Source organism: Gallinula chloropus (assembly GCF_964237585.1).
Source record: "Gallinula chloropus genome assembly, chromosome: 2".
NCBI classification, from domain to species: domain Eukaryota; kingdom Metazoa; phylum Chordata; class Aves; order Gruiformes; family Rallidae; genus Gallinula; species Gallinula chloropus.
The window spans coordinates 25,826,425-25,851,763 of NC_140086.1; the positions used below are offsets into that span (position 1 = coordinate 25,826,425).

The 25,339-nt window shown below is 42.7% G+C and overlaps 1 protein-coding gene across 1 annotated transcript; it reads right to left on the reverse strand.

The window, feature by feature from the left end:
• Positions 1-157: 157 nt before the first annotated feature.
• On the reverse strand, positions 158-24,565 carry INTS8 (integrator complex subunit 8; the record flags this gene model as incomplete). Its single annotated transcript, XM_084280155.1, has 27 exons — positions 158-426; positions 548-591; positions 692-756; positions 835-908; positions 1,580-1,630; positions 2,139-2,242; positions 3,925-4,043; positions 5,039-5,100; positions 5,182-5,238; positions 5,890-5,923; positions 7,343-7,527; positions 8,558-8,679; positions 9,247-9,448; positions 10,115-10,225; positions 10,850-10,983; positions 11,741-11,916; positions 12,055-12,125; positions 13,276-13,417; positions 14,440-14,540; positions 15,023-15,178; positions 15,738-15,845; positions 16,347-16,529; positions 17,486-17,537; positions 18,671-18,742; positions 19,146-19,286; positions 22,848-23,022; positions 24,436-24,565. 27 exons carry the CDS (start codon positions 24,563-24,565, stop codon positions 310-312), a joined length of 2,988 nt encoding a protein of 995 aa, XP_084136281.1. The 3' UTR covers positions 158-309.
• Positions 24,566-25,339: the final 774 nt, after the last annotated feature.

Here is a 25,339-nt window from a genome sequence, read left to right on the forward strand (position 1 = left end):
GCCAGGGACAAGTTTTACATGGCACTGAGCATCAGGTGCCACCCCCAGCCACGTTAAACTCCTGTTCCTAGCAAACTTGAATCCATATCTTCTTCACAACAAGCCATTGTGGAACTAGCTGAAGTTGCTTCCAGCCTTCTGTACAGTTTGTATAAAGAGGGGTTTATTATAAGATTTCATCTATTTCTAAAAGGAAAGATACTAGACTGTAAATGTTGTATAAAAATTGAAATGCTTTTTAAAAATAATAAAAGTCTCGAAAGGTTTTTTTTCCACTTTATACATTTTATAAGAGTCTGCAGTATTAGCCTAAAAGTAAAGTTTTGCCATGGCTTGAAGAAACTTCTTTTTTCTCCTCTGGGCAGCAAGCTGTAGGACTTCTTCAGGATTGCTGGCATTCAGCTCTGTCTGGCCAATGGCTTTTATCTGAAAACAAAAGAATTACACAACAAAACTGAGACTGGAACTGGCAATTCTTTCCAGAGGTGGTTCCAGGGAGGGAAAGACAGGCTAAGGAAATCTCCCCCAGCCCCCTGCCTCAACTTACCGCTATCTGCCGCTTGTCTGTCTCGCCTCTTTTGTGGTGCAGATCTGAGGGTGAGTCAAGAAAAGACCTGGGTAGGAAATGGACTTTTCCAGTCATTAACAGCCACTGTGGGCTTTCTGCAGCGGGATTCTAGCAAAAGGATACATGTCAAATACTCCAAGATGGTGACATCCCAGATGTATTCGTAGTACGAATCCATGGCATCATGGCTGAAAGAGAGAGCAGGTTACATGGTTTGACACACCCACCTGCTGTGGGTGCATGTGGGGGGCCTGGGGAGCCTTTACCTGTTCTGCTCCTGCAGTGCCTTAAATGCAGTTTTATAGTCCACTTCCCTGAGGAACTGGCACAAAATGGCCACCTGCAAGGGAAGGCTCAGGGGTGATCTTCACAGCCCTCACTCCCCACACAGAGAAATCTCCCTCCCACAAGACCCTTTGGTAATCCCACCCCTCAGTCCCACAGCAAGCTCTGAGCACACACACACCCCCCCCCCCCCCCCCATTCTGAAATGCCAGCGCCAGTAGTAGCCAAAAGGAAGAAAAAGGGTTTGGCGGGGGGGGGGAGGGGTTACTCACATCTGAAGGGACTGACCTGGCTTCCAGGTTCCTAAATGCACTGAATGCCCCTGTGCTCAGAGCCTCATAGGAGCCCTGCTTCTCCTCAGAGAACAAGCAATGACCCTGACTGGCTGGCCACCTATGGCTCTTCTGATGAGCAAGGCTGGGATCCCAACGCCACCCCACAGATAGCCCCCTCTCAATTCTTACCCCCAAAAAATTATATCCCAAGAGAAAAAAAATAGAACAAACCCTCCCACTGCAACTCTTCCTACATTTCCGAGCATATATTTACTCACTGATTTGGGTCCTTTTATTAGTGTCCTAGCAGCAGGAAAATCTATTTCCTTCCAGATGGTACTTCCAAGGGAAGCTGGATTCAGTTTTCCTTTCTAAAAAGTTTTCCCTCCCCTTTTCAGATCAAAGTATTTATGCACAAGCGGTGTGCTTAAAGCCACGTTTCACCTCTTACCTGGGTGTGACAGTTGAGTAAGGAACAACACTTGATCATCCTTTTTATCACCTACAGAAAGGTCAAAAAACACCACAAGCTCTGAAGTGCCAGCACTGGAACACAAACAGCAACTTAGTGTCTTCTAGTACAAGGGAGCAGCTAAACAACTGCTCTGAGACACCCCAACAATTTCTGGGTTTCAGCACATCCAAAACACAGTGATTCCCTCAGGAACAAGACATGCCTGGGTAACAGCTACAGTGACTGCAAGATTCCACTGGAACACACAGGGTGGGACTGCAGGTTTCCCCCCAAGAGCCCGCGTCACCACGGGGTTCTCACAGCCTGCTCACAAGCCACTTGTTACACCAACGTGCAAAGCACAGAGGTACGTGGCAGTTGCAGTGCCATGCCTCTGGCACACTGAGAGTGGGGAGTTACACCCCTGCCCCTCTCCAGACAACCATGCACAGTGTTGTGACGCAGCAGGCTGGCTGCCATGAGCGTGTGTGTGCTCAGCAGTGCTGCCTGTGCAGAGACTCTCTCCAGAGAGAGATGTGGGGATGTTTTCCCTCACCTGGTCAGTGTACACATCCGGTGGTACCATCTTATTAAAGAAGTCTGAGCACACAGCTCCTGCCTGGAGATAGTAGTGAAGGGCTGCTGAATACTGATTCGTTGCTGCAGTGGAAAAAAAAAACCAAAATAAGGTCTTACAAGTCAACACAGCAGTTATTTCTACAACTCAGATCAAGTGTTTATAGAATTACTCAGATACAGGTATCTCAGGGCTGAATTTTACTGGGGCAGTGACTGGCCTATCATTGTTTATAAAGCACAGACACATGGGAGTTGGCAAAACAGCAACAGACTGAAAACTCCACGCTCAGGAAAAGGAGCAACATGGGCAAAGTTCTGCCTTCTGAGAATGACTTTTTACTTTTCAGGTGTTTGTTCTTAAAACCATCAACCTCAGAGTGGAAAAGAAGTTTGTCTTCATGAGCGTGAAGTTTAGTCAGTGCGAGCTAAGGAGAGCCAGCTGACGCCACCACACACCTCTCATGGTTCAGCATGAGTTTTACTCTGAGGAAGCTCTTACAGAACTGACATGAAGATGATGGCCTTCAGGGGCTCTGTGGTGAGAGCAGTCTGCTTGTCCTCACAGCCTCTGAGATACAGACCTGACACAGGCCAGGAGTGCTCCAGCTGTCACCCTTTCAAGTACCAGCTTTGAGGCCACCTACACAAACACGCACCCACCCCCCCCCCCCCTTCCTCGGTGCTGCTCCACCTTGTACAAGTGGTAATACTGTCAGTTTAGATCCCTGAATCACTCTCCCACACCTAAGGGGGCAGCCCTAAACACTGGATTAAAACCCTTCCCCTCACCCCAAGGGTTGAGGCACAGCAGGTACCCTGTTTTAGTGCCAGCAAAGAGCAACCTGCCTTTAATGCTGAATTCCACTAGAGTGGGGTCAACAGATAACTGAAGTGGCAGAAATGCCCATCTACCTTTGAGGACAGCTATGGCCCAGTCCTTCTCTGGCACATACACCAAGTAGTACCGTACTTGTCTGGCTATCTTCCCAAAGTTCATTCTTTAGCACCTACCCCTCTACACACTCTCTACTCACACTACAAAGTCAGTCCCAGGAACTGACCTTAGACTGAGGAATATTTTAGAAAGCACAGCATCACACAGGCTACCGCTGCCCGGGTACAATCTGGGTGCAAGGTGTGGTGCCCAGAATCTGAAAGGCTTTATGTCCTGATTCCGCTGGCTGCTCTCAGCTGAGGAGCAAGGGCAAGTGGCAGGTGAGGTCCAAGGGGAAGTTCTGGGGAAGTGGCCAGTGAGGACAGAATGACAGGGAAGAGCTTCCCATCACAACCAGTACCAGATCAGGAGCTTGTTCATGCTTTCTCATTTGCAAGTCCTAGATACTTCCCTATGTAAAATAGAGATCCTATCTACTCTGCTCACCTTCTGCTCCAGTAGACCTGATCTCCAAGTTTAAAAGCAAGTGCTATTCACACTACTTTCCATTCCCTTAAGAAAGACTCCAATGTTAGGGGCCTGCATAATTATACCAGCTAGGGACTGATTTCACCCACTAAAAAAGGTGAAGTTAACAATGGCTCTTTGAGTTTCCCTCACCCTAAAAGCAAGCCTGCATGACCCAGGAAAAGCTCAGTCTCTCTGTGGGCTCCGACAAGTTCACCCCCACTATCACTTCTAAAGATCTCAAACTTGTCTATCACCTCCTTTTCGTCAGAGGAAACACAAGGAGGGTTATGTCACACACATCCCAGAGAAGCAAGGTACCCCTACACACATGCCAAAACCAGACATTGGTTTCACTTACCAAAATAGATATCTGCCTGAATAATTAACCAGAAGTGGTTGTTTGCATTGATAGTCAATGCGTAGCTGACCAGCTCTTTTACTGTAACAGCCACAGCTTCAAAGTCCACTGACTGGAGACTAAAGGGGAAAAGAAAAGGAAGGAAAATAACTCCTAAACAATTGGTTTGGGATTTTTGTTTTCAACAGTGACCTGTTTAATCACATCTAGTTTAAATCCAAAGCACCTTGCATGACCAGGCAAGAGTAACTCCAGGAGAGACTCTGTGTTGACTAGGACTGCTGCTGAGTTGTTGTGAATCAGCACGTCTGACAGGCCCCGCACGCCCGTCACAGAGGTGACCAGAGAAACAGGCCTCTGCCTGCGGCTGACCCGCAGAAGGTTCTGCCCGGGAACACGTTTCCAGTTTGCAGTTTCAGGCAGTTTGAAGGCAGCCCAACCCCTGAAACCACTACACATCTATCCCAGCATCTGCACAGAAGGCCACAGACAGCAATCTCTGGACACCTGTGGAGCTAGCTTGGGAAGGAAGGCTCGCCGTGGTCTGGCACATTGCTCAGGCAGCCCTTCCCAAAGCTAGTGTGGAATCTCCATTTTTTAAAACACATTTTTTCTCACCCTTCTGGTAAATTCTGAAACTGCTTGGCCTTGTAACAGACACCAAAGTCTACAGCAGTAACAGTCAGGCTATTCCAGCAGCCCAGTTAAAGACAGATTAACCACACTAAGGGCTGCATGCTCTCTCAGAAGAGTCATCTCCCTCGATTCATACATGGAATCTAAACCAGTGAGGTTAACATTGAGGCAATTATTCAAACACACCTCAAAAAAATTTTACATTAAAATATTATACAGTTCACAGAGTTGCCTATAGCTCAGTCAAGCCCACAGCTAAAACCCCCTCAGTGTCCTGTACCTGCACCTCCATTAGGACCATCAAATTAGGAGCAAAAACCCCCATGAAATCAGAGCCACCCGCCTGCAAAATGGGGGTGGTGATGCCCGTTCACAGCAGAAATCACACTAACACATGACAACTCACACACAGGAACTGGAACCAAGATAATTAGTTAAACATGTGGTTTGTAAGTTATATTTTCAATTATCTCCTTACTTGGGGATGGATGAGGGCCAGATGGAAATGTGCTCTGCTGCAATATCATTCACAATATCTTCCTAAGAGTAGAAAGATGGCAGAGACATTACAGAGAGAAACATTTCAGGAAAAACAAGTAAGATGTTCTGATAGATACCAACCCGAACGTTATGCAGCTTGACAAACAGGGACAATATTGTTGTAAGAACCAACGGCTCCTGGAAGGAAAGAAAACCAAAGTATTCCCATGAGCTACCAAAACTCCGCTTTCTACCCTAAGTGTTAAAGCTATGTGATGATGTCAGAACTTGTTACAATTTCCAAGGAGAAGAGAGTAATGTTTTGTTGAGAATACAGGAACAGAGGAGTACTGTGAGAAAGTTTCTGTAGGAAGTCTTTAATTACTTTAGGTCTTCCCCAAGTAACTCCTTTGATATAAACTGTACTCAGATTTTACACATCTCTCTGTTGGTTCTGTGGCTACTGCCCAGCCTTAACCTTAAGCTACGTATATGACAGCTTTCTATGCATTTACACACCCACAAGCTATAGTAATACAATTTCTCTTCCTCTTTCTTCTTCTAATTAGTTATGATGCAGCTTCCTTCTCCCTCCAAAAGGAATGCTTTGCTTCCTGGAATAAGATCAGCTTCATGAGAGCTGGAATAAAATATATTCCTAATGTTAACAGATGATTTTTAATTTCTTTTTACAAGCTATTCCACGTTGCTGTACAGCAGGTATAGCAAATTCCCATGTTTTTCAGCCAGATAAACACTTCCATAGCTATTTTCCTATTTTAACAGAAAAATATTACACCAGAAGAAAGTTCTGGTTGCAAACACATTCTCAAGATTACTGTAACTTACCCGAAGCTTCTTGATGAAGGACAGCAATTCACTCCTAAATTAGGGAGACAAAACCCCACGTAAGTAATTGTCCACAACCCCCCCAGAATATATATATGCAAACTTAATACACTGGAAACAAGAGTCAGTGAAGCAAATTCTTCACCCACTGAAATGCTCCTTCACCTCCCACCTTACAAATGCCATGTATGCAAGTGGAAACAGTCCCACAGGTCATTGACTTTGAACACAGTCACTGGCAACTTTTACTCTTAAATGTAAAGCTAGTTAAATAACCTGCATCTGTTATTCCATCAAGCTGTACTAGGCATGAAAATCACTTTGTACCAAGTCAATCACTGACTCTAAAAGGGAAAGCAACTAAACTACACTGTAATTCTCTAAGCTAGGATTGCAACAATAACCTTACAGGCTTTCAGAAGAGGGTACACAGTGATCCAGCCAGCAGTGTGCTCTTGTGGCTAAGAGAGCCAATAGGATCCTGGGGTGCATCAAGAGGAGTGTGGCCAGCAGATCAAAGAAGGTGAGCCTCCCCCTCTACTCTGCCCTGGTCAGGCCCCACCTGGAGTATTGTGTCCAGTTCTGGGCTCTCTGGTATAGAGACAGGAATCTCCTGGAGAGAGTCCAAAGAAGGGCTATGAAGGTGATTAAAGGCCTGGAGCTTCTCCCCTATGAGGAAAGGCTGAGTGAACTGGGGCTGTTCAGCCTTGAGAAAAGAAGACTAAGAGGAGATCTTATTAATGTTTATAAATATCTGAAGTGTGGGACACAGTGCTCTGTGGAGACAGGACAAGGGGCAATGGCTGCAAGTTGGAGCACAGCAAGTTCCGCACCAACATGTGCAAGAACTTTTTCACAGTGAGGGTGACAGAGCCCTGGGACAGGCTGCCCAGGGAGGTGGTGGAGTCTCCTCTGGAGATATTCAGGACCCATCTGGACACCTATCTGTGCGATATGAGCTGGGGAGCTGCTTTGGCAGGGGGGTTGGACCCCATGATCTCTCTCTCTACCTTCCAACCCCTACAATTCTGTGATTCTGTGACGTGTAGTTCACCAACAGAGTGAATGGAGTGTGCAGAGCAGTTCTAGGGGATGTAAAGCAGACCCCTCCAGTCAGTCAGTAAATGGCCCTCTAGACACCACTGGCTTTCCTGGAAGAGCTGCACTGCTTACATGGGAGCACCAGGCACACATGCTCTGGTGTCTGTATGCTGACCCAAATCCCCACTGCTCCTTTTCTCTCTCTGAATCCCCACTGCTCCTTTTCCCTCTCTGAAAAGGAGAGACAGTGCATCACCACTAATACCCAATGCCTCCAGCGAGCAGATAATTCACTCAGAGATCTTTAGCTGCTGCCACCACTCTGATCGTGGAATCCAGGTAATTCTTGAAGGGAACATGGTGTCAAATACACAATTCAAACAATCTTTAAAAGCAATTTAAGAAAACACACCTGTACATAATGCCCAGTGTAGACTCCCTGTGCTTTATCAAACTCACTCTGCCATCGTTGCCCCGCTTGTGCTGGTTGGATACGCTGCAGATTTGTACGACGACTTCCCAGAGATCTTTAGCTGTCCGTCTACTTTCTTTGGGACCTGGAAGTTCTTTGCATGTAGCAGCCAGCAACTGTCCCAGCTGTGCAATGCCAGAGAAAAAAAACCACAGTAACTGCAGCCTGTCTGAATACTGACCACAGCAAAGGAATCACTGGTATTTTAAATGGCCAAGTAAGCAACTGTAAGCTACAGACTACAGAGCAACGTGACTAAACTTCGCAGCAGAGGAACCTGGGAAGCAAGAATTCAACAGAAGATTGTTTCCTTTATTAATTTCCTTAGGGTATATTCCATTCCTACAGGGTCCAGAAAACAAGCTCTACATTCTGCTTACATGTATTACATAAAAACTAAACACCATAAAATACAGCTTTACAAAGACAGGCTCCCTAGAAACTCCCTTAACTTTCATATAATAATTAATCTGAACTGACACTGGCACCCTTTGCTATACAGGAAAGGCTGAACCTCAAAGTGGAAATTAGGAAGTACCACAGGTACAGAGCATGACAAAAATGAATCCACCCTGTACTATGATGTGCATTCAGTGTCACCGCCTGACTGGGACGCAGAAACTTTACTTGTGAAATGGTTCTACAGGAAGGTTTCACACAAGGCAGTGCTTGAATGCCTCCAGAGATTCAACACTGGTGTTGGGTTCAAAAATGGAACCATCACAGCACATCTGGAAAACAAGCATCTTAGGAACAGAAGAGCAACCAGACATGAAGCCTGAGATCTCTCCACTTCTCACACCTCCTATGTGAATCTAGGCTGAAGTTCCAGCTGAAAGGACAGTCCTCTATGGACGTGCTACAGGGCTTCCATCACCTTATGGATCACCACCACAGATGCCTGATGCTTACAGAACCAACCTCTGTTGGCAGTCAACAAGGACTAAAGTGCAGCCTGTTGTACTTGTTCTTGCAGCGCAGCCTCCACATCTTTTGCCAATCATCAAACACATTTCTGCCTCAGCATTGCTATCTTCTACACCAGACAGCCACAAAACCCAACTCTTGAGACAGAAGGATACTTGCTTTTAAAATACTTCAACAAGAGAAAGTCAATTACAGCCTGAGAAGGCTTTGTGACAGAGCACTCATTACCTTCACATAGGGGTTAGTCTGAACCAGGGGCAATGGCACTTGCATGGTCAAATACTCATTCTCACGCCAGTTTAACAGGAAGGCAACACATTCTTCAGCTATAACTTGTCGAAGAGGAATATCTGGAAGAAAAGGGGTTCTTTGATTAATTACAATTTAATCTTTTTTTTTTTTTTTTTTAAGAAAACACAGTGTTATATGCAAACAAGCTAAACCCATTCCCTCTACCTAGCCATTTCTGTTCCAAACCTTCTATCACAGGAAAACATGATACTTGTCCACACAAGAGACTTCACCTCAGAAAACCAGAAGCAACACCAGCTTCCCCCACCCACAGCAGTACTACATTGCTCTCTGTGTGGAACCATGTGGACTGGCCTTAACAATTTTCAAAACTTTTCAGGTAAAAATGCAGACATGTTCATTCTCTTTGAGTCATTTAAGTGGCACTAACCAGAAACTATCAGTGTTTACCTATGTATAAGCATTGCAACGTTGCTGTTCTCATTTCCAGCTTCTAAAAGCTAACCACTTCTAATGGATCACTGAAACTAGTGTCAAACCACTACTGTTTTTGCAGATACACAACTAAAAGGTAGATTTACAATAGAAAGTTGGGGGTTTATTCCTCCTCTTTCTCTGAGGCTTTGTGCTTCACTGCATCTCAGGGAAGGCAGCAACATACTTACCAGGTACTCTCATTTCCAAATATCCTCTGACTCTGCTTATAAGATCAGAAGGAGGACGTTCTCCAGAAACACCAGCTCCAGCTTCATGAGTGTAGATGTCCAAAAGCAGCATCTCATTCAGCATGACTTGACGGAGTTTTGGAGAAAACTCTGTCACAAGCTCCAAGCAAGCAGCAAAAAGCTGTTTTGCGTGGACAAAATCCTGCAATAAAGAGGATATGCATCAATGGTTCCTGATGGGATTCAAAAGGGAGAGGACATTGAAGTCTGAACCAGCCTCAGCATCCACTAGCATTAGCACTGCTCAAGCATCTCACAATTACTATTTCTGTTTTTTGGGCCTTTGGACTTGCTATTAAGCTTAACAGTTTCAACAGCGCTGGATTTTTCAAACAAAACAAGAAGTTTGGGCAAAAGCATACCAGAAGTAACTGCTGGCATGTTAGATACAGTTCAGTTTTACCTTGCAGTTTAGTAAATGACAGTACTGTCAACCGCAAGGCAAACAGAACAGCAGTCCAATGAATTCCCTATGTGAGACAGCCAGAAGAGCAGCATTTCGTATTGATAAATCAAATCACCACTAGGTTTAGATATAACGTGATTTAGGACATCATAATCAAACCTTGGTATGAAGAAAGCTATTTTCTGGCCTAACTCTATGGAAAGCCATTATCCCTGCTCTATTGATGGAACTTTGTGAGACAGAAGTATTTCACTATTATACAACACACAGGGCTTGTTACACCATTTCCCTCACCTTCCAGCTGTTTGCTTTTCTTCCTCAAAACCAGCTTTCTCTGTTTTCAGTGTGTTAAAATTGAATTGCCTGAACTAAGTCACCAGTAACTTCATATGGGTTGCTCACCTTAACTGCACAGCAGTGTAATCCTTTCGCCATCAGGATGTAGACCAAATCCCTAGTCAGATTGTCTTTGATTCCTAAAATAACATTGCCGTAAACATTTGGTACTTCCCACTGGGAGAGAAATACACAGGACATTTGCACAGAAACAGGTTTTAGAATTCACATCACTGGTTAGAACATTAAAAGCAAAACTCAAGGATTGAAAATGACTGACATTTAAGTGCAAACTCTTTCATTTTTACATCTAAGCACAAGTAATGTATTGCTAATACAGAAGTACAACAAAAAGGGTTAGCTACCCTACTTTGTTCATGCTCTCAATGTGCAATAATTGGGAGAGAAAAAAACCAAATAAAAGATAAGAAATCCTTATTGTAAAAATAAATCTCTTCTTCTCTCCTGCTCCCAGCTTTTAATGACAACAATGTCAACTAAAATAATATTGTTAATTAGTCAGAACATTGAAAGCAAAAGCTACATAAATCTGTATTCTCACAAGAACAGCTTGTGATACCGTCAACAATTCCTTAAACAAAGGAATTTGTTTTGTTGTAATACTTCTCATACAGACTGTGAATTCAGGCACGTATCATCATTCTTACTAAACCACCATTATGCAAACAAACAAAAAAAGCCCCATACTGAAGATCTATGACATTATTTTCTGTTCACTGCAGTATGATACCTAATCAGCCCTTGAATTACCCTCTCTCATGATGACATTAAGTAAGTTACCTTATTTGAAACTGTCCAGAACTGGCGTTCTGAAGTCATACCATGCAACTCAATCAAGATCTGGCGAATCCTCCAAGGATCTACTGACAATATGAGCTGATGTTCAAGCTGGCCAATATTGACACTTGCTGAAGCTAGAAAAAAGCAACCAGGTCTCCACCACACTCCTTAATGTAGATGCTCACATTTCTTTAGCATATAACATTTTAAGCATAACACAGTAAGAACAGAAGATACGTCGATACTTTTACAGGCCCCTTGCATCCCTTCGAGCCCTTCCATGGCTTGTGCCAGCTTCCCACCTCCCTGGCCTGAAGGGCTGCTTTCAATGTCCCCTTTTCTCACAGCAGTAGCTGTGAGTATTCCCTGATCCCTACAGTGAAGAAACAGGTTCAAGATTTGCACAAAAAGAAGTGACCCTATACTGCCTTAGTGAAAATAGGTATTTTCACAATTGGTTTAACTCAGTGCAGGACTGTATTACAACTGAAAGGTAAGTGCTTTTGAGCTCCGGTCACCCTCTGGCACCTCTTGTGTTAGCTTTGACTTGTGCAGCTGCAGAGACAGCCAACTATGTCTGGGAAATGAACTGGCCAGAGAGCTGTGTTTAGAATTTCATCCAGACAATACTCCTGGCCCAGCACATCACACAGCCAGCTTCAAACCAACCACCACACCTCTCATTTGGTCAGCTCAGAAATATTCCTTTAAGCATATCTATTATACTCAGCTGAGATACAAGCACACAACAGTCACCTTCTTGAATAGGTAGGGCATTCACCAAGTAAAGATGGGAAGCATTCTCTCTGAAAACATTTGAGAACAAACCTGCACAGTCGCCTCAAGGATGGAAACAGGTAACTAAATTAATGGAAACACTGTGAAAATTACCTGGGATGTCATAAAAAGAAGTGACAGGTTTTGTGCACAGGTTGATGCGAGGAGATCTCTTCCGCATCTGATCAACGAGCAGCTTCCGTTCATCATCTTTCAGCAGCTTTATGAACAACTCATGAGATGAAATCATGAAGACAAGCTGAAGATCTTCCAAACCCAAACACAAGTTTCTAAACAAATTAAAAAAAATAATACATAAGCAGGAAGAAGCTTCTTATTTTGCCAGTTACAAATTCATAATACATTTATTGTGCTGCATTACACTGCTTACAAAGCATAAATTCGTGTTATCTTAATGCAGTACATACTTGAGAAACGCTGCCATTTTTCTCTTCAATGCTTCTGAAGCACTTTCCAGGTTTATTGATCTTGAACAGACCTGGGAAAGAGAGCAGTAAATAATTAAGTAGAAACTAGAACTCATAAAATATTTAGTTACAGGCAGAGTTACTGCCCAGTTTTGTGATTGGCAATTGGTATCAAACAGTAACCTCCTCTCTCAAGGGAGGCAACAAAGTTATCCTATAAACACTGTAGCCATCACAGAGGGATCAGTTTCTTTCAACCTGGACACAAGACAGGCCTGTTTCAGACAACCCTGATCTGCCCTCAGGTACCATTCACCTTCCTTTTTGCTATTCCTCTGATATTCAGGTGCACTGATGCTGAGTGCCACAGCTTCAGCCAGCCTCACGAAAGCATTAAGTACACAATAAAGTCCCTTCACATGAGCTCAAAAAGGAACCATAACTGTAATATTCACCAGGGCTAACAGTTAAAAAACAAAAAGCTGTAGTTGAAAGGTAACTAGATAGTTGAATTTCATTGCTAACTTGCAATAAATTATTTGAGAAATGTTTAAATCCTAATATGAGCAGCTGATGGAACAGCTTTTGCTTGGTCTTCATAAAGTACAGAGTACCATCAGTCAATTTTTGCCACCTATTGAAGAGACAAGGAAAAGAAAAGGCTGAAATTAAGCAAAGAGCATACAAAACTAACAACAAAGCAGCAGCAGGAGTTTAGTTTGAGCCAAGTGGTAACAGTTTCCTAAAAAGCTTCATTGAGGGCAATAGTCTAAGTCTCACATACACAGCAACTCAGGATCATTTCACACATACTAACTTTTACAACACCTCTGCTAAGGGATGCTGGTAAACTAATACTGTTCTTTCTAAGATCTCCATTTTGGAGAACTTGTTTCTTTGTTCCTTGAAAAGAGATGGTCAATGATGTTTCTATGTAATTTAATGATGTCAGGAACTGCAACAATTTCAAATGCAAGCAACAGGTCAACACTAGTTCCTCCCCAACAGATGGCAATGGAGCTATGAACACAGATGCAAGACTGACTGCATAGAACGTAACTGTACTAACTGTGAAGAAGGTGAATAAGGTTTGAGAAGTTACCTTAGAAAATATTTTCCCTGCTTCAGAAATTTGAGCATTACTTGCAACAATGATATGGCTATATGGAGAAAGAGGTACCTCACTAAACACTGTTTCCCCTTCTCATTTCAATTTCTTACCTCGAGGAGGAAGTCTATTTTCTCTTTGCTGGGCTTCAGGAACAGTTGACAAAACTGGATGTCAATTGTTCGACTCTGCAATACATCACAGACTGTGTTGCACACGCAGACTTTGAAACAAACTTCATCCAGGGCATCACTGCTGCATGAACACAAAACCAAAGGTCACAGAACTTTTCTGGCAAGCACGGGGTTTGGTGCATATTGCTTCCATGTAAGACACCACTCACTCACTTAGGATCTACTTAAATTCACCCAGGATCCCACTTTTCTCTCAAAATTCCCTCCCTGCCCACAGCTCTCTTTCTCACACAGACTTCATTCAGCCTGAGCACCACTCAAACTCCAACTAGAGCACTGCAACTGACACAAACAGCCTGTCACCATCGATACTTCATTTTCCTCACATGTGTGTTTGTAAAGCTGAGCCTCTCTCACTTCAACTGAAATCATAGAATGCTTTGGGTTGGAAGGGACCTCAAAGATCATCCAGTTTCAACCCCCTGCTATAGGCAGGGACACCCTCACTAGATCAGGCTGCCCAAAGCCTGATCTAACCTGGCCTTAAATGCCTCCAGGGATGGGGCTTCCACAGCCTCTCTGGACAGCCTGTTCCAGTGCCTCACTACCCTCACAGTAAAGAATTTCTTCCCAAAATCTAATCTAACCCTGCCCTCTTTCAGCCTGAAGCCATTGCCCTTTGTCCTATCACTACACTCCCTGGAGAACAGTCTCCCTCCCACTTTCCTGTAGGACCCCTTTTAAGTATTGGTATGCCATAATTAGGTCACTTCAGAGCTGTCTTTTCTCCAGACTGAACAAGCCCAACTCTTGCAGCCTGGCTTCACAGGAGAGCTGCTCCAGCCCCTTGATCATTGTATACACACATACATATTTATATGATGAATTACAACTTTTACCACTGTTTTTTTTTTTTAAATGTGTTAATACTTGTTAAGTTCTTCCCATCTACGGCCAGTGAGATACACAACAACGTAGCTCCTCAGCAGTAGTCTAGACTACATCTTCCAACTAACACAAATAAAGGCTGAAGTTTCTTGGATGTATTTTGTTAAAAAAAATTGTACAGTTTCCATAGAAAACATAACACTCATGAAAACTGCTTTTCATCATCACCAAACAGATCATTATTTAATGTCTTACCCTTGTTGAGCTTTTTGGAATAGTTCTCTCAGCACTGATTGCCTGAACTGAAAAGGTAAACTGAGGGTCAGATTATCTTCAAGGAATATCTTCACTAAATCCTGTAACACAAACACAGTTGGAATAGTCAATGGATAATGCAAAAGATAAATTTTTATCTGGTAAAAACGATCAAATTAAATGAAGCAGCTTGCACTTGTATGTCACTCTAGAGTTCATTAACTAACCAGAAAGGGACCAAACAACAAAACAGCTCTCTAGCATCAGATAAACAAAGGAAAAAAGCCCAAACTTGCAGATCTCAGTGGCAACAGTTACTGAAAACCAAAGAATGAGATTCTACCTGGAAATTCCATACATCATCTAGTAGGAATTACTGACACTCTATGGAATCCAGGATATTTGAATCCAGTATCTACCGGATCATGTTATACTCCCACATACGTGTATTCTGAAAACTGTATGTTAAGGGGTTAATGGTTAACTGGAACCTTATTAAAATCCCGGTCAGTTCAGGTGGAATCACCCACATGCAATGACAGGGAAACCCTCAAATATATGTGGCTTTGTTAAAGCACCCTACCTGATATTTGCCAGATTTCATACAGTTATGGATCTGACTATAAGGAGATGCCTGTTGGGATGAATCATCAGAAGATGAGGCAAGAACTCCACAGGCTTGACAGTACCCGGCTAACCGTTCTTCATCGATGGTAAGATGAAGTGATGATGAATCAATCTGAAAAGTAAGAGTTTATCAAATCTAAGTGGCCCAAATATTATGAAACATAAGCTTAATATGGAAATACAAGCAGAACTCACATTTTCTCCAGGTAAACAAAAAACTCTGCTAATGCAAACTTTTTAAATGGCATACTCTTATAAGTGCTCTTTACAGCTTCCACCAGTTTTGTCCATTTAAATAAAAATACGAGTTTTGCAGTTTTGGGTACATAAGTATGAAGCAAAATAAAATGTAAAAAGCATGCCCTAGTAGTAAATTAAAACACTGTAATTTTTAGAAGGTCAGGACATAGACAATTTTATTTCCAAGGGAAAGTTAAATCAAAAAAAGTTGGAAGTGCTGTGTAGTTAGCTTCCTCAAAAACACACAGCCACAATCAAACCACCACAACAGACACAGAATGCACCATTCAGCTAACACCAGCACTGGAGATGTTATTGTTGCACTGCATTCATCAATACAATTTGTGTAAGAGAAGAGAGTGGGAAAAAAGGAAGTAATAAAGAGTTTTTTTAGAAGAACTGAACATACATGCTAATAAAACACTCATTACCTTCGCAATCAACTCCTTTGTTTTGAAAAACTTTTCTTTAGCATTTTCATGAAGAGCTGGATTTGTAGCCCCTTGTTGAAAATAGATTGCACCCAAATCATAGCAGACCTGCAAACAGCATTGAATTATCTTGGAAACGTACATAACGTTTAATGTCACGATGAAGCATTTCAGCTCAAACCTCACATGAACTTTAAACCATTCCTGGTTTTACCTAATGTACCAACACTCCCTGCACACCTTTCCCCACCTGCTTTGCTTCCTCTTTAACTACGATCCCAGTATGAGCAACTCTGCATGGGCAGTACAAAACTACAGAACAATTTCCACATCGTGTTAAGAACAATGCAGTAGGTCCTTGCCATGTAACAGTTTAATCCAGAGGTGGGGGAAAAGTGAGGGGCTGGGGGTGGGAGGGAAGCAACAGTATTTACAGTGTTAAAGAAAGTTCTAATAATGTAAAAATAAAGTCCATAATATCTCAATGCATTAAAAAAAGATCACAGGAAATACTACTAATAGAAAAATGCTGTCATTTATCTCAAAAATATTACTTAAAGCTTTGCCTAAAGAAATAGATTCAAAGCCTTAGTACAGACTATAAGCTACCTGACACTGTATCTCCTCTGCAGTGATTTTCAGTCCAGCTGTGGAACTCTCTGTTTCTCCGTTCACCATACCAGGCTCCATGGCTAATAAATCCAGAGTTCTTATAGTGTGGACATAAAGATCCTTGTTTAATTTTAGTGCTCCTTCCAGGACCAGGATGGAATCAGCAGCCTGCTCTTTCAACTGTAACAGTCCAAATGCATTGAAAAAAATAACATCTTAGTTTTGAGTTTAGCTCTGGGTTTCAATTAACACTAGATATGTACCAGTACAGTAAAAGGACAATAAAAAATTGTCATTATACACCCATTTTATTGCTATGTAGAGTCTGGTCCTATATTTCTTGTACAATAAAGAAATTTGTACATTCTGCTTCCGTTTCAGGTACTCACAAAAAAAGAATCAATTGAAACAGAACATTTCTCTGTTTCACCGACACCTTTTTGTCCATTTTTGAAGCATTAAATTATGCAACAGTCAGACTGCAAACTTTAAGTCATTATTTCACAGCTGAAACAAAACCAGCTTCTACATTTTTTTCAAAAATTTGGATGAATTGGTAAAAACAGTTAAAACATCACCAACGCTCATCTGTCTGAAAAAATACAAAAAAAGTTTAAAAAGTTGTAGAAAATGTATAATAAAAATTATTTAACTGTTTCCAAGTAGTACAAGAGTAGGAAAATAAGCTAGGCTGTTTATGGAAGTAGAGAGTTTCTTCTTCCTCTTTCTTGCTTCTCTCAAAGGGAAACACTTGAGGCACAACTAGCAGTCTGTTGAAAGCTAGGTACAGAAAATATCTAGCCACTTCAAAAAAATAGTTTGAAGTGTTGAATTTTGCTGCTATACATTTCTGCAGCTCAGACATGGTATGGCCTTCATTACTAGCTGCACACTGACTGTGTAGAGACTTGCTCAATTCATATGGCTCCAAGGATGTGCTGACGAAAGAACACTTCAATCACAAAACAAATTCCATACTGCATGCAGGGAAGAGACATCACCACCCAAAATGCTCACTGTGGAACTGTAGCAAATACTAAATGTGGCAAATATAAATACACTGAAGACAACAAAACTTTGATGTCCATTCATAATTATGTGTAAATTCAAGCAAAAATAAAGGGGAGAAGTCTCACCACTTTCAAAATATTTTCAGTTAGTTCCTTCTCTTGCTGCATCTGGTTCATCCTGAAAAACACAAAGAGGTCAGGATCTCAATTATAAAGAAAAACCTGAATGTTATTTTACTTCATGTTTTTGACCAAACCAATTCCTTCATAAGTTTTGCTGAATTTCATGTTAAACATCGTTATGCAGGACCACTGACTGTTCCTGTCTATTTGAAGTACAGAAATATATAATGAAAAGATAGTTCTGGATGAGAATGTGGTTCAATGAAATAGAAGGTTTTTTTGCTTTTTTTCAGACTGTTAAAATCAGACTGTTAATATTAGCTGAACTATCATAACAAAATCAGCTTCCACAGTGTTAAGTCTCTGGAAGCTTCTTTATTTAAGTATTCCCAAGCATGTGTGGGGGCAGAAGTCTGTTGATCTGTTTATGTAAAAACTAAAAGTATTTTTAAATTATTCCCCTGTACAGATTATCTTATTTATTATTCAGGATTAGACTGATACATATAGGACAATACATGATTTCTAGTAAAATGAGTAGTATTTTTAATCAACATACTTAACAGTCCCTCTCAAACAAGTTTGGCCTAATACCAGCATATAAAATTACCACGAAACACAAGAGAAGTACCACTGAGATACTCCCAACTTTATCAGAGAAATTTATAACATAAAAGTCAATCCCAAGGACAGGTCGTAACTAGAGCCACACAATTTCTAGAACACCAATGAATACTGACTTAAAATTACATGTATTGCCTAACAAAACAAAAATATTTCATTATTTCTCAGGTTATCATACATAGTGCAGCAAATGTAATGAAAGAACTGTATTAAGCAAGCCACTGTAAGTTCAAACAGGATGTAAGAAATGCACAGTGTTTAAATTAGAAAACAAGCATTCTGCCTAGGGAAATTGCCATGTCCTTTTCTCCCATGATTTTTCTGTGCCTTTGTAAGGTCACAGAGATTTTACCTCATTAAGAGTGGAACAACAGACAAGTACATGTCTGCATCAAACACATCTGACAGGAAAATAGCAATATATTTGTCATAAATGCAAGTTCTCCATGCTACAACTAGCTATTTTAAGCAACCACATGTTATTAACACGAGTTAACACACAGAAATTGAAATTCTGCTTACAAAATACACATAAAGTGCAAATGAATTATGCCTGTAACTTACACGTTTAACTGAGGCGGACCCGGTTTCGGCTGCTTTACAGGGAAACTACTTTGAACAATGGTCCTTATGGCCCTGGATAGGGGAAAATTAAGCAAAGAACAGTATTAGCATCAGGAATGTAATAAGCAGATTACACACCTCTTAAAAACATGTTTATAACTTCATACACGTTACTCCTTTAGAATACACCCTCTTCTAGTATTTAAGTGCTCTTATATCCATAAAAAGTTAAAAGACAGCAGAATTTTTATGGATATAAGGTGACAGTTCAAACCACTACCTTGCCTTTTTTTAGGGAACAAAACTAGCTGTAGAATAGCTTTTCAGGCTCAGCTCCTCACTATAACCTACCCATGGATCACAAAATTATTCTTTCTTTGAAATTCTTTTTCCTTCCATGCTCAAGTACATAGATAGAAGAAAAACTGATTTATTCTATCTATGATTTTAAGATTATTGTCTCAAAGTAGTTTACCATCTGTTGTACAGTAGTATTGCCATGGCAGTGGTTGGGGGTAAGCTGGACAGGTCTACATCCACATGTTTAGTTCCTGGGGGAACTTTGCTGATACACAGAAGCTCATTCAGTAGCATGTTCAACACAGGAACAGACAAACTATTTAAAAAAAAAGAGAGAGAAAATCAGATACTTTATGTAGTTCTATACTTCTGGAATTTTAAAATAATATACACTACTACTCAGTACTCTATTGTTACTTAACATCCCATAGAAGATCCAGGCCTCAAGGCTGGTGGCCCTGCCTGTGGCAGTGGGGTTGGAACTCTATGATACACAGGGTCCTTTCCAACCCAGACCATTCTATGAAGTAAGAGTAGTATGTTTATTTAGCATAATGCAATGCTCTGTATCAGCTGGCACTCTAGATCAGGCATGGAATGTAATTCCCAGTATTAGCAGTGTAAATTAAGCCAAAGTTGCATTAGTCCACGCAGGCACATCTCCAGAATAACCCAGTCACCTACAACAGCAAGTCCCAAGTAACAAATTATTTTCAAAGTATTCCCAGATTGTATTTCCAGAAAGTAAACAATCACATTTCCACTGGAAATTAAATTTCTCTAACACAAAGGGAACATTTCTCTGTTATTATTGCTTATCTGCCTTCCTGCAGCATCCATCAGTGAACAGTGAAGATTAGGAACTGGAATAGAACTCTGTAGAGCACTGTAAACTGTATTGCATGAAATATACATAAACTGGGATAGAACCTTCCTGGATAAAATGAGAAGGCATACAGGCTGCACGGCATCCCTCTGAGCTTTTCAGGTATAATTTAACACAACTGAAACACCACTGCTATTTAGACATTATTTAAAATTAGAAATTAACCAGCTACTGCCAAAGTCCCTTTGATCTTGAGAAAAAATTGCATTCTTTGCAACCAGCACTGAAAACAACCAGTGAAGCTACACTTCAACCAGCTAAATCCAGAAATCCTGTTTAACAAATTTTATGTCTTGCATAGTATCAAACTCCAGGTCTGTTATCAAGCTATCATTTTAAACTAACAAATGCTGGGTTTACTCTGTCAGGTCCAGGAATCTTGTTTTCATTGGCAAGAGTAGAACATCAACTATTTGGAACAGGAGCTTTAGAAAAAAGCTGGCTTCAAGTTGTTAATTTTATTCCTTTTTAAATACCACAATGGAACCTTTGGGTACAATCAGTTAGAAAACAAAACCATGTTTCTATTTTAAGAACAATCTTGGGCTACATGAGCTAACAGAACAAGAACTTTAACGACTACACAGAGATGCTAACTAAATTAGTAGTTGACATGACTTCAGGTTGGTTCTCAAGAACACCACAGATGGACAAAATAATCCTATCAAAATCCAGAACCAGACCAACAGTGTCATACAGTAGGGCTGATTTCTGAATTAGGATTACACCTGCATTTCAGTAAGGTACTAATTGACAAAATACAACACGAATAAATGTCAGTACAAATTCCTCCTGCAAGAAGGGAAACAGCCTTGAAAAGAAAAAAAAAAGGCCCTCTTGTGCACATTCCCATACATCTGGTTTCAAAGCTAAAGCATATATAACCCCCCTGTTGTCTAGCAGATACTGCTGCCTATATAGCATTTGCCCATCTAACCACAACAAAGGTTTCTGTTCATTCTCTGCAGTTGGCACTATGTTAGAAAGGTCCTTTGGGCAAGAAAAAATCCCACCTCACAACATTTCACTAAGGCAGATAATATCATGCAGCTTAACAGATAAAAAAAATATTATTGTGTGGGAAGGGGGAGTAGGATAACTTCATAGGCAAAAAATCAAGGACATCTCATTCCAAGCCCCTCTTACTGCTCATTATAAAAACCCACAGATATATTATAATACAAGGGAGAAATACATCATAAAAAACCCCAGAAGTATAATACAAGTGAGTATGTACAAACAGAAGTACATAAGGAGAAAGATGCCCTACCAGTAATTGAAAGAAATATAGGGATTTTAACAAAACGCATCTGAAATGTAAATACATAGTAAGTAATATACAATTTTCAGATCAACTCAAAAGAAAGACAACACAGCATGACTTTTCAAAAGAAATTTCAGTACACTCAGAACCAATGTAACTTTTATCTAATGAAGGAATTTCTTCTTGCAAGGTGTCTGCAAGCCAAATATTGTGTTTAATACTGTCATCAATGATCTGGACAAGGGGATCGAGCACACCCTCAATAAGTTTGCAAGTTACATCAAGTTGTGCAGGAGTGTTGATATGCTGGAGGGTAGGGAGGGCCTATAGCGGGGTCTGGACAGGCTGGATCAATGGGACGAGGCCAACTGTGACAGTTTCAACAAGGCTCAGTGCTGGTTCTTGCACTTGGGTCACAGCAGCCCTACACAGCACTACAGGCTTGGGGAAGAGTGGCTGGAAAGCTGCCTGGGGGAAGAGCACCTGGTGGCTGGATGTGAGCCAGCAGTGTGCCCAGGTGGGCATGAAAGCCAACAGCATCCTGGCTCGTATCACAAGTTGTGTGGTCGGCTGGAACAGGGTGGTGATCATCCCCTGTATTCAGCTCCGCTGAGGCTGCACCTCAAGTACTGTGTTCAGCTTTGGGCCCCTCACTACAAGAAGGGCACTGCCCTTCTCTAAAGCATGTCCAGGGAAGGGCAGTGAAGCTGGTGAAGGGTATAGAGCACCAGTCTTACAAGGAACAGCTGAGGGAACTCGGGCTGTTCAGCCTGGAGAAGAGAGGGCTGAGAGGAAACCTTATGCCTGCCTGAAACCACCTGAAAGGATATTGTCACCAGGTGGGTGTTGGTCTCTTAAGTAACAAGCAATAGGACAAGAGGAAATGGCCTCAAGTTGCGCCAATGGAGGTTTTGATTAGGTATTAAGAAAGATGTGAACCAAAAGCTTTATTAGTCACTGGAAGAAGGTGCCCAGGGATGTGGTTGAGTTACCATCTTTTGAGGTATTTAAAAGCCATGTAGGTGTGGTGCTTAGGGACAAGGTTTAGTGGTTGGATGTGGCAGTGCTACGTTAACAGTTGGAGTCCATGATCTGAAAGGTCGTTTCCAACCCAAACAATGCTATGCAAAATTACAACTGGGGAAAGTGCCGTCCCACTAGGATTAGGGAACTGCTCTTGAGCATTGTAAAATGTGCTTAGCACTCCCAGAATAAATTCCCAACTTTTCTACCTCATCTGTTCAGAAGCTGAAATTATTTTGGTTAAAAAATTCAAAGGAAAAATGTCAAGGGGGAGTTTGTCTGTTCCCATCAGTAAGTTCAGTGATCTAGGTTGCAGATATATAGATTGTTTACATCAGCAAAACTAGAGCAAGACCCCCAGCATCAACCATGTCAGAATGGGGAAACTTAAGCTAAGCTTTTTCACTGAAGAGGCTGTAACCCCAAAATTTATCTTTATGCAGTTCAAATGTTAATATTAATGCCTAAGAGATACTACTCTTCCTCTCTAAATTATAAACAGTACTGATTTGCTCACAGCCACTACCTTCATCAAAACCCTTTTCTAACTCACAGACACAATCGAACTTGATTTCGGTTGTAACACCCAGGACTCTTCTTAATGCAAGAAAGATGCCATTAGGAAAAGGAGCAGGACAGATAAAATAAAGATCTCAAGCCACTTCAGTTTAGTAATTTCAGCATGAAGATGATGAAGACTCTACCTTTTCTCTAATACATCCAAATCCCACTTCAGATGAGCAGCAACCTTAAGAGCAAGAAGTTTTAAAATACGGTTTCTTTTGTTATCAGGCGGTGGCTGGACTTGGTTCTGTTCATTCACTGATGGCTTTGAAGCTTGTTCCAAGAACTGGACAATCAGCTGTACAGGTGGTGGATCTGCAAAAGACAGAGCCACTCTTCAAATTCTTCATAAGCCCGGAAATTAACTTGTAGCTACAAACAAGAATCTTATTGTCATTTATAGAGCTGACATTGTTACCTACAGGACGCTAATCCCAAAGAGTATCTTCCTTATGCTGACTCAAATCAGATTAGCAGCTTTGCTTAGCCTTCAAGTTTACTTGTCCACAGTAACCACACTCTCAAACTCAGATTTATACTCCTTCGTATTAATTATGTTTCCTTATTTGCATCTACAGAAAAATAAATGCTGCCTCTTGAAATCACAAATTAGCTGTTGTAAAAATAAATACCTATTTGTCATTCTTTTTTGCATTTTAAAATATTTACAAGCAACTGCTGGTTCTTCTGAATACATTTTGAAGACTGTTGGGGTTTTTTTTTTTAAGCCACCCTAAATCTAAACCCACAAACAAGTCTCTCCCTTACAGTAAGGCAGCACCTCTGAGCTGTTTTGTAAAACTGAAGCCAAATAACAACTATTACACACTCACTGAACTTTGTGAAACATAAAACTAATACTAATCTTTATTTTTAATTGAAAACTAGCAGTGTGAGACCTAAGCACAACAACATAGCCTGTCTATGCTTAAATTTACTTTTTGTAGAGGCAATACTGCCCCAGGTCCCGTTTCCTCACCTGCTTGTAGAATTCACGTACTAAAACCCACAACTCTCCCGAAAAGATCACCTACTTTTAAATACGGTCACTTTTTCATAACACATCAGACTAGGATTCTGTCCACTCCAGGGTTAAGGCAACGCAGTTTTATCACCGAATTTTTCAGGGGGGCTCCAGTAGCTGGCGCTAGCAAGACTTTAATGAGAGGAAGCCACCCCCAAACTGCAACGGTTTCTACAAAGAGCGCTTCACACCGTGAAACTAAACAAGCTGTAACCCCCACACGGGAAAGATTAAGTCATTAAATAGTTAATGTAACACGAGAGTAAGCACAGCCCTGTCTGCGTCAACTAACACCGCACAGCCGTGGCTGCACGACCGCTGGGCCTGACGCCGCCCCCCGCACATCCCCCGGACCCGCAGTAGGACCGCGCACACCCCCGGAGGCGGCTCGCCGGGGGCCCCTCTGCGGCCGGAGCTACCGCAGCGTTACCGGCGCCGGGGCAGCAAAGCCCCGCGGCACCTCCCCAAGGGACAGCCCGTGGGCGGGCGGGAGGCGGCGCCGGTGCGCGGCCGGCAGCGCCAGCTACAGGCCCCGGGAAGGCGGAGGCAGTGGCCAAGCCGCAGGCCGCAGCGGCGAGCGCAGGGACCCGCAGAGAAACGAGAGCGCGTTTCTTCCCCGGGACCCCAGAGGAGCCGGAGAGCGACGCCAGGCCGCGCCCGAAGCCGGGGGCAGGTGGCGGCCAGCAGCGCCGCGTCACACGCACCGGGAGACGGCTTCTGCAGGTGCTGCTCCAGCAGCCCCTCCTCCAGCAGGAACTCGAACCAGGAGGTCTGCGGCGGCGTGCAAGGCCGACTGGAGGTGGCGGCTTCCCGGTCCGCCGCTTCCGCGCTCATCGCTGCCGCTCGCCCCAAAGGCGGCCCCGCAGTCACCCACGACAGCACAGACCCCTCTCTCGCCCGGTGGAGGCGGCAGCGGAAACAAGATGGCGACTGGGCACCACCCCCAGCGCGGAGCCCCGGTGTACAGGGCTGCGCGGGGACAGGCCTCCGGCCCAGGCGCCGCCCCCTGGGGCGGGGCGGGAAGATTGCGGAGGGGGAAGTGCGCGGGCCCGTCGGTTGCATTCTGTCACCTCCATCCCGTCACCTCCGTCTTAGCTGCCGTGGGGGTCGCAGCTTGGCGCTGCCCACGCCCCCGGGGAGTAAACCGGGTAGAAGAACAACCCAAATTACTGTGTCAGGTTTGGGCACCACAGCACAAGAGGGACACAAAAATCCTGGAGAGTGTCCAGAGGAGGGTAACAGGGATGGGGAAGGATCTGGAGGGGAAGTCTTACAAGGAGAGGCTGAAGTCCCTTAGCTTGTTCAGCCTGGAGAAAAGGAGGCTGAGGGGAGAGCTCATCACGGTCTGTGGCTTCTTGACAAGGGGGAGTGAAGGGGCAGGTGCCGATCTCCTCTCTTTGGAGACCAGTGATGGAACCTGAGGGAATGGTATGAAGCTGAGACAGAGGAGGTTTAGGTTGGATATTAGGAAGAGATCCTTTAGTGAGAGGGTGGTCAGGCACTGGAACAGGCTCCCCAGCACCGAGCTTGGCTGGGTTTAAGAAGCATCTGGATGAAGCACTCAGTCCCATGCTCTGACTTGGCTGGCCCTGTGTTGAGCCAGGAGTT